The sequence below is a fragment of the Diaporthe citri genome, assembly GCF_014595645.1.
Source record: "Diaporthe citri strain NFHF-8-4 chromosome Unknown scaffold_5, whole genome shotgun sequence".
Classification (NCBI taxonomy): Eukaryota; Fungi; Ascomycota; class Sordariomycetes; order Diaporthales; family Diaporthaceae; genus Diaporthe; species Diaporthe citri.
This window is the reverse complement of record NW_025064850.1, coordinates 1,733,511-1,743,113: the sequence shown is the minus strand read 5'-3', so window position 1 is coordinate 1,743,113 and position 9,603 is coordinate 1,733,511. Positions and strand designations below refer to the sequence as shown.

The following is a 9,603-nucleotide window of genomic DNA, read 5'->3' as shown; positions in this document are numbered from 1 at the left end:
ATAAGGCTATAAGCGGCTAAAGTTTAGGTAATAAAGTATATATATTATAAGAAAGGTTAAATAGTTAATTGCTTAGCAAGTTGCAATTAATATTTTTAAGTATAAATTAATTATTTAAAAAAGTAGGGTAGTTAATAGGGTAAGAACTATCTTTTAATTAGGGGGTATATTATATGTATATCCTTAACCCTAGTTTATAATTACTTCCTGGAATGCTTAAATAGCCAGATTTCTTTTGTTTCCTCCTTTTAAACTACTCTTAGGAGATAGACGCTTTTATAATCATGCTTTCAAACCCCTCATAACACTTGTAGCCTTCCACAACAAGAGGTCATCCCATAGCTGATCACCCCGCGGACAAAGTTGTCCTAGGCCGTGTTATACGAATCAAGTCTATGTACTGCAGTCAAGTCGTACGACATATCGATAAGACCTTTCTCCTTCCCCGGATCATCCAACAATGTTGACGTTTCGGAGGCAAGTAGGCAAACATAAGACAGGGGCCCTCTGCGCCTCCTCAAACTCGGCGAGTTGCCTTTTTGATATTACATTGCAGGCAACTCACATGAACTTTTGGTCAACGCGACCGCGTCTGCTTGACACATTAGCCCCCACCGAAAACCAGGGACTCCTCTGCGGACAACACCCACTTGCTTGCCCGTAAACTCTCCCGAGGTCGTTTTCCTTGCCATCTGCACCCAACAAGATGGCCGTTATCGAGGAGCTCGGCCTCGAGGTCAAAGTCAACGTCAATGGCTCAGCGGCCGCCGAGTGCCCAGACGAAGAACCTGATGTCAACAACAACGCTCGTAGGCAGACCGCCAACGTTTGTCACCGCTATGTGGAGTCCGTTGACAACGCCGGGTTCGCCATCAATGTCGGGCTTATCCCGGGGACCAACACTGGGCAGGAGTGGGTTGGTCGATCACAAAACCACGGACTGTCATTCACAGTGGCGTTCGATGGCGGCCACAATGTCGCGACAGTAGTGATCCGCCAACGCCGCAACACAGAGCTCTTGGAAGGCGTTCACGGTCAGGGAAACCAAACCCTACGCAAGTTTCTTTTTACCCCTGTGACTACCGGCAAGTCCCCAGCTCGATTCGAGGATTTGGAAGCGGCTAACCCCTCTAGTCGAGGATGCCAACAAGAAACGTGTGGCTTCGGATCTGAAGGTCGCCCAGAATCTAGGACTCATTCGGGTCTCTGTCCGTCGCATCATTTTCAAAAACAAAGACCAGAGTCATACTTCTTCACACCATCTGAGACTTGGAACACAAGGCATATCTCTTGCTGAGAAAGCTCTCAAGGGGCGAGCAGTGTCGCATGGAGCAGCGTAAGGAATCAAAGAAAGACGGTCTGCTCTTTCCTCTGACTAGTGTCTAGACTGTCTGCCCCGGTTCAGTCCACCAACTGGGACACCTACCACTTTGACTGCGTGGATACGTACGCCTCTCCGCTCGCTGTCTTCTACTTCAAATATCGCTCGAAAGGTAGATTGAATCCATCATAGAGGTCTCTCCTTGGGTTGAGTGCTAACATGTCGCAGAGGCGCTCCAGCAGCAGCTTATCATCCCACGACCAAGAAGTCTTTCCATGGAGTCCGATCTGGAAAACATTTCACCTGATGAAATCCGCCGCCTGGCACGCGAGAGATTGTCGCAGATAAAGGTGAGTGTTGTCTCGTGTTGTCAAGGCGACGACTTACAGGTCTCTAGGATGGCAAGAAGCGGGCTATATGTGTCAAGGACGAGGACGACACGAAGATCATCAACTCCGACAATGTTGGTAGGTCTCTCGTACGTACGATAATCATATGGGAAGCAATTATATATTAGTATTATTTTATCTAAGTTCTGAAAGGCTACGTGCCCTAAAGGGGATAACTAAAGTAGCCTTTTAAGTGCAAGAGTTATATTTATTAATACTTATAGTTTTTCTCTTCTTTTAATAAATATATATAATCTTTATTATAATTAATAATCCTTATTATAATTAGCCTTAAAATTATAATTTATTATATATTAAATATATATAATCTTTATTATAAAAAAGCATTATTAAAAAGGCTTAAAATCATAACTTATAAATTTTAAAGCAAGTTTTAATAACTTTTATTATTATATTACCCTTTAAACTTATAACCTTTATTATTATACCATTCTTTAAATATTATACCTATTATTCTTAATACTTAGCTTTTAAGGTTGCTTTTTTATAAAAATTATTAACTTTTATATAATAGCCTTAGTTTTAAATCTTTTCTTTATAAGGAAAATTAATACCTATAAAGCTAATATTAAACCCTTTAACTTATATTTATTTTTATTATATACCTTTTGTAATGGGCTTGGGCTGGAAGCCCAAGCCTTATAGTGGCTGGCTAGGTAATTTAAGGGAGCTTGGATTATTACGTACCTTTTGGCTTAGTTAAAAGGTTGCTGCTTTGCAGCTTATGGGAGAAGGCGCTAGCCAGCCTGCAGCCCTTTTGGGGCCAGCCCATAACAAATAATCCAAGCTTTAGGGTTAAAGGTTTAAGTTATGTTTGCCGCAATATATAGGCACCCCTTTTATAAAGAAGAACCTTGGCTTGAAAAGGTAATATCGCGGGTAAGCCTTAGGGGTAATTGTACGTTATTAATAGTTGGGGAAGGGGGCTATGTAATGGGCTTGGGTTGGAAGCCCAAGCCTTATAGTAGCTGGCTAGGTAATTTAAGGGAGCTTGGATTATTACGTACCTTTTGGCTTAGTTAAAAGGTTGCTGCTTTGCAGCTTATGGGAGAAGGCGCTAGCCAGCCTGCAGCCCCTTTGGGGCCAGCTCATAACACCTTTATAATATAAACATTATTATTTTTATCCTTACTTTTATTATTAAAATATACTTAATATTACTTTAAATTAATCTCTTTTAGCTACTTTTTATTTTCTTAAAACTAAGTATTATAAATAGCTTAATTATTTATTATTTCCTTTTCTTACTTTTTATTATTCTTTTTAATTTCTTTAATAATTATCTTTTGCTTAAGTTGCTTAAATAATAATATATATTTTTTAATAAATTTCTTTATATATAAGCCTTATATATGCTTATTAATAATTTAATATAAAAAGTTTTAAAGCTAAGTTAGCATAGCAATTTAATTCTTTAATAATTAAATCTTTTTAATTTAATATATATAAAAGATACTTAAGATTAAAACTCTTATTAAGTTATTTATTATAAAAATTATAATAATTTAGCATTTAAAATAATAATTACCTTAATAATTCTTATTATTAAGAATATTATACAATCTTGCATTAAGAATTCCAATGCTTTTAATATAAATATATAGCTTTTTAACTATATTATTAAAAGATATTTACTTATTTTAATATTAAAAGTTATTAATAATTTAAATAATAACTATTATAATAGCATTATTTAAGAAAAATATCTTAGCTTAAGTTATAATTATAACCTTTAGCTTATTAATTTTAATAATTCTATGGAAGTTAACCTTAATAAGCAGCTTATTCTTTTTAATGCTTAGCATAAAAATAAAGTTAAAGGTAATCTTTATAATCTTTATTAAGATTTTATTAACTTAATTTTAATTATTTTCATTATTAGCAATAATTAAATTACTATTAATATTAAGTAAATAAAAGTTATTATTATTAATATCCTTATTAATATTTATTAAATAAGTAAATAAATAAAAGTTATTATTATTAATATCTTTATTAATATCTATTAAATAAGCATTATTAATAATAACCTTATCATAAGAACTAGCAAAACTAATAAGCTTATCTTTATCCTTATTAATTAAGGCAATTTTAACCCTTTTTATAACCTTAATAATAATTTTAATTTTTATCTTATTATTTAATAAGAATGTAATTACAATATTTATTTTATTAATTAAGGTTATAATTATAATATTTATTTTATTAATTAAGGTTATAATTATAATATTTATTTTATTAATTAAGATTATAATTATAATATTTATAAGGAAATCTTAATTTTATTTAAGGATTGCAATAAGGCTACCTTTAATATTAATTATATTAATAATAGCTATGGTAATAATTATATTAAGTATATCTTTAATGCAAGAAGTAAATGCAATATTTATTAAATAATTTTGCTTATTATTATTATTTTTATAAGGCATATTAATAAAAGTATTAAATAATTCTTATAAGTTATTATTAATATTCTTTATTATAATAAAAAGGAAAAGATTTTATAAAAATTTAATAATTAAAATAAATATTTATAATATAAAACTTTATAATTATTATATAATAATTATTAATTTATTTTTTAATTATAAGAGAAGTTAATAAATTATAAATAAATTTAATAAAAGTTAATTTTAATGTTATTGCTAATAAATAGTAATAAAAGGTAATAATAATAATAATGTTAATTTTAAAATAATAATTATTAATAATATTAATAATTATAAGGTTATCCTTATATATAATAAGGTATTAAAAAGGTTTTAATTAAAGTATAAAAGATTAAAGTTTATATTAAGGGTTTAAGTTTAAAAGGTATAAAGTTTTATAGCTAATAATAGTAAGGTTAAAAGGAAAAGGTATTAGCGGTAAGTTGCTCTTTTCTTAATAAAAAAGAGCTACTTTAGGTTTCTTAATTAACCTATTTACTTATATATAAAGCTTATTATTATTAATAAGCTTTTATAATGTAATATTTAAAATTAGTTTTATTATTACGTTAATAAGGTTATCTTTCCTATTTATTTACTTTACTTTAATAATTTTTCTTATCTTATATAACTTTTGCAATAATATAATATTAATTATAAAGCGCTTTTTCTTTATTATTTTTAGCTTTATAAAGTATTTATATAAATTATATAAATTTATATAAATAATTAAAGGTATATTTAATAATAAAAATTATTTTATAGCTATCTTAATTATTATAGTTAAAAAGATTTTAATATTTACTTTATTTATTATGCTATAAATTTTACTTATTAATATATTTTAAAGAATATATTTATACTTTATTAATAATTAATAGAAAATATTATTTATTATTATAAATCCCTTAATTTCCTTATAAATCTTATTTATAAAAATAATAATATATTTAAGTTAAAATATTAAATTTTAATTATTTATAAATAATTTATTTATAAATATAAAAAGTTTCGTTATTTTAAAATTAAAAGGTATATATTTAATTCCTTATATAGCGTTATTTATTTATTATAATAATTATATATTTAGGCTCTTATAATTTCCTACCTTTAAGTTTTATACTTATATAGTTAATAAAAGATTATATAAAGCTTTTAATTAGTAAATTAAAGCTATATATGCTTTATAAGCTTTTTATTTAAGGTATTTTTAAAAAGCGTTTTTAATTATTGCATTAATAAAGGTAAGTTTATTAGCTTATTCCTTTTATTAAGTAGTAATTAAGCTAATAATATTTATGGTTATGTAAGCCTTGTTATAATTTATTAAATTTTTAGGCATTAGCTTTTATTTTAATTTTCCTTATAAATTTATAGCTTTTATCTTAATTTCCTCCTTATCTTAAAATTTTAATATAAATAAAATTAATATATTATTTATTTATATGCCTATTATTTTAAAGAATTATATAAGCTTTATAATTATTAAGTAAGAATTATATATAAAGTAATTTATCTTAAGCTTTTATTAATAATATTTTTAATATATATTAAATTAATAAATGCTAAATTTTATTATATTATATAAAGGTTAAATAATATAAATAATTATGCTTAAAAGGTATTTATTCTTTAATTCCTTTAATAACTTTATAAAGATTATTTTATATAATTTTAACTTTGCTTAAAAGTAAGCTTAAGTAATATCTTAAAGTATAAAAATTATGCCTTTTTCTTAAATTAATAAAGAGGTAAATGTAAAGATTATTTATTAGCTTATTCTTTAAATAATTAAGCTTTGCATTAAAATTAATTTCTTTTTATTATTATTATAACTTTAAATAATAAATTAGGATTTCTTATAGGGTTTTATAGTTTTACCTTTTACCTTTTATATTATATAAGACTTAAAGAAATAATATTTACTATATTGCTTTATTAATTATTTCTTAATTTAAAAAATACCTTTAATAATAAAGTTATTACTTTTTATTTTATTAAACTCTTTAAATAATAAGTTTAATATTATAATAACTTTATTTTATCTTAATTTAATTATTAAATTATAATTTTCATTTTCTTTTTTTAAAATATATAATATAATAATGCATTTTTTTATCTTTAATAATAATAATTATATAATAAGTTGCATTTAAGGTTTTATAGCTAAGTTTTTTGCTTATAAGGATTTCATTTCCTTATTATTATTTTAATAATATAATTAAATAATTATTAATTTAAACATTATAGCTTTATTTAATATATTTAAGATTATATTATAGCTATTTATAATAATAACTTTATATAAACCCTTTTACCTTTTTCTCTTTCTTTATATGCAAACTTTATATTATAATAAATATTTTATATTAAAAATAAATTTAACCTTAATATTTAATGCATTTTATATTTATTATTTAGCCATGGTTTTTTATAGCATTTTTATAGCCTTTAAAATAGCTTTTGTTTGCTTTTATATTAATAATAATAATAATAACTTATATAATACTTATAGGTAAGCGCTAAAAATTAAAAGCATAAAAATTAATTTATTTAATTTAGCAGTATTATTAATAGCTTTTATAGCTATTTATAAGATAATATCATTATTTATATTATTATATAATTTAATATATAAAATTTTATATACTTATTTAAGGGCTTAATAATATTTCTTAACTTTCTTAATAAATTAATATGCCTTTATAAAAATCTATTTATATTTAATTCCCATTATCTATGTTTTTAAATAAAATTTTAAAGATGCAAAGTTTATTCTTATATTATATTTAATAATATTTAATAATTTTTAATATATATTAATTTAAAGCATTTATAGTATTTATTATGCAATTTTTATAAATATAAATTTTAAGAATTTCGCTCCTTAAAAAGCCATGGCTTAGTTTATAATATAAAACATTAAATATTTACTTAAATATATTACGTTAACCAAGATTTTATAATTAAATTCATAATTATTATATAATATAAACTTAAAATGCTTAAGCGTAAATTTATTTATTTAATAATAATAATATATCTTTTTAATCTTTATTATTATTTATTTATTAATATTTAAATTATTAGCTTTTTTAAATATTTAGTATAATTAATTTATTAATAAGTATTTAAAGCAATAATAAAGTCTTTTTATTTTTATTTTTAAAAAAAAATATATAATATTAATAATTTAATTTAAGAAAAATTATAAGTAACCTTATTTTTTAAGTATTAATATAATAATTATATTATTAAAAGAAATCATTTTATTTATAATATTATTATAATATACTTAAAGCTTATTTATATTTATTAAGCAAAGCAGGAATAAGGTTTATATTTAAATAATATAAAAGTTAATATAATTAATTAAGATAAAAATTTTTATTATGCTAAGCAAATTAATAATTATCTTATTATTAAATTTAACTTTAGCTTTTCTTATAATAATTATATTAATTTAATACTTTAAGTTTTTTTATTATAATATAAGAAATAACTTATATTTAGCTATAAATATTAATAATGCTTTAATATTTAATAAAATTTCTTAAAAATAAATTTAATTATATTTATTCTTTAAGATAAATTAGCTAGCTATAATAATTATCTTTATTTAAAAGATATTATTTTCCATAATTTAATATATAAATACTTTATTAGCTAGGAAATTAATATTTATATAATAAACTTTCTTATTAAATCCTATTTTTATAATATAAGTATTACTATTATAATTATTATCTTAATTTTATTTATCTTTATATTTATAAAATTTATCTTTATTATTTATTTTATATTCCTTAAACTTACTTAAAAAAATATTAAAGTTATCCTTATAACCTTTATATTTATATTATATTAAATAGCTTTTTTTTATTAAATATTACTTATTAGCTAAATATTTAATTAATTAACATCCTTTCTTTTTATAAATATAATATCTTTTCTTTTAAAGTTATTTTCTTTCTTTTTTATAAGCATTATTATTTTAAGGTTTATAGTTAATGCCATAAGATTTTAATTGCTTAAAGCTTAAATAGCTTAAATTTAATTAATTAAACCTTTAATTTCCTTAAAATATTTAAAATTATAATTATTATCCTTTTCTTAATTTTTAATTATTATATTTATAATTAATATAATATTAATTTAAAACTTTATTTATAATATAAATTATAATTACATAGCTAAATTATATTTTTATTATAAATTTTAAGTTTAAAAATAATTCTTTATATAATTAAGCTAATTTAAAAAAAGCTATTTTTAACTTAAAAACTTCTTTATAAGCTTTAATTATTATTATTCTTAAGTTATCTTTTTTAATATAATCTTAACTTAATGCTTATTAATAAAGTTATAATTTATTAAGCATTAAATATAAAACCTTATATAAATCTTTATTTAAATTTTATACTTTTATTTTTATAAATATTATTATTATTTAATTTATATAATAATATTAATAATTAAGGTTTATATTAAAATATATCTTAATTTTAAGGTATGTTATTATAAATATATTAATTTAATTTATAAAATAAAGATAATAAGCCTTAGCTTAATCTTTAAATATTTAAAAAAAAAACTATATAAAATTAACTTAGCTAAATTTTAATATAATAATAAATATTAAAAAACATCTTTATCTTATTATTTAATAAGTTATATAAGTTCTTAATATATTTATAAGAGTTATTAAAGATTTTTATAAATTATATTAACTTTATTAAATTTAAGCGCTTATTAAAAATATATTATAAAGAAAGAATTTTATATAAATTATACTTTTTATTTAATAAAAGCATTTTTAAGGCAACTTAAAATTATATTAAATATAATATATATCTTTAATATAAACTTTATTTTTATTTCTTTGCTAATAATAATAAACCTTATTAGCTATATTAAGTTTTAATAAATTATATTATTAAGTTTAAGTTTTATAATTATGCATTTAAAGCTAGCGATGATAATAAAAGTTATCTTAAGGATTATCCTTTTGGTAATTATTATTATTTAAAGCTTGCTTATAATGCTTATAAGGATTATACTTATAATTACTATTTTTAAAGTTATATATAATATTTATTTATATTTAATTTTAAGGCTAATAAGGCATTATAAAGCTTATTATTAATTTGTTTTAATCTTTCCTTAGCTTAAATTATAATAATTAATTATAATATTATAAGTTAATTATTATATTTTATATAAATACCTTGCATTTAAAGGAAGACGTTTAAATATTATTAATAAGGATTTAGCAATACTTTAAATATTACTTATATTTATACTATATAGTTTTTATAATAAGTAATAAAAAGATTATTATTATAAAGGTTTTATTATATATAGCTTATTAAAGTATTTATTAAGTAAGTAATTAGGTATTTTATTAATGCTTTTTATGTAAAGGCTATAAATTATAGTT

General features: G+C 21.3%; 1 protein-coding gene across 1 annotated transcript; it reads left to right on the top strand.

The window, feature by feature from the left end:
* Positions 1-706: 706 nt before the first annotated feature.
* INS49_011153 (uncharacterized protein) lies at positions 707-1,890 on the top strand (the record flags this gene model as incomplete). Its single annotated transcript, XM_043171872.1, has 6 exons — positions 707-1,034; positions 1,135-1,336; positions 1,387-1,493; positions 1,550-1,671; positions 1,719-1,788; positions 1,880-1,890. 6 exons carry the CDS (start codon positions 707-709, stop codon positions 1,888-1,890), a joined length of 840 nt encoding a protein of 279 aa, XP_043023617.1.
* Positions 1,891-9,603: the final 7,713 nt, after the last annotated feature.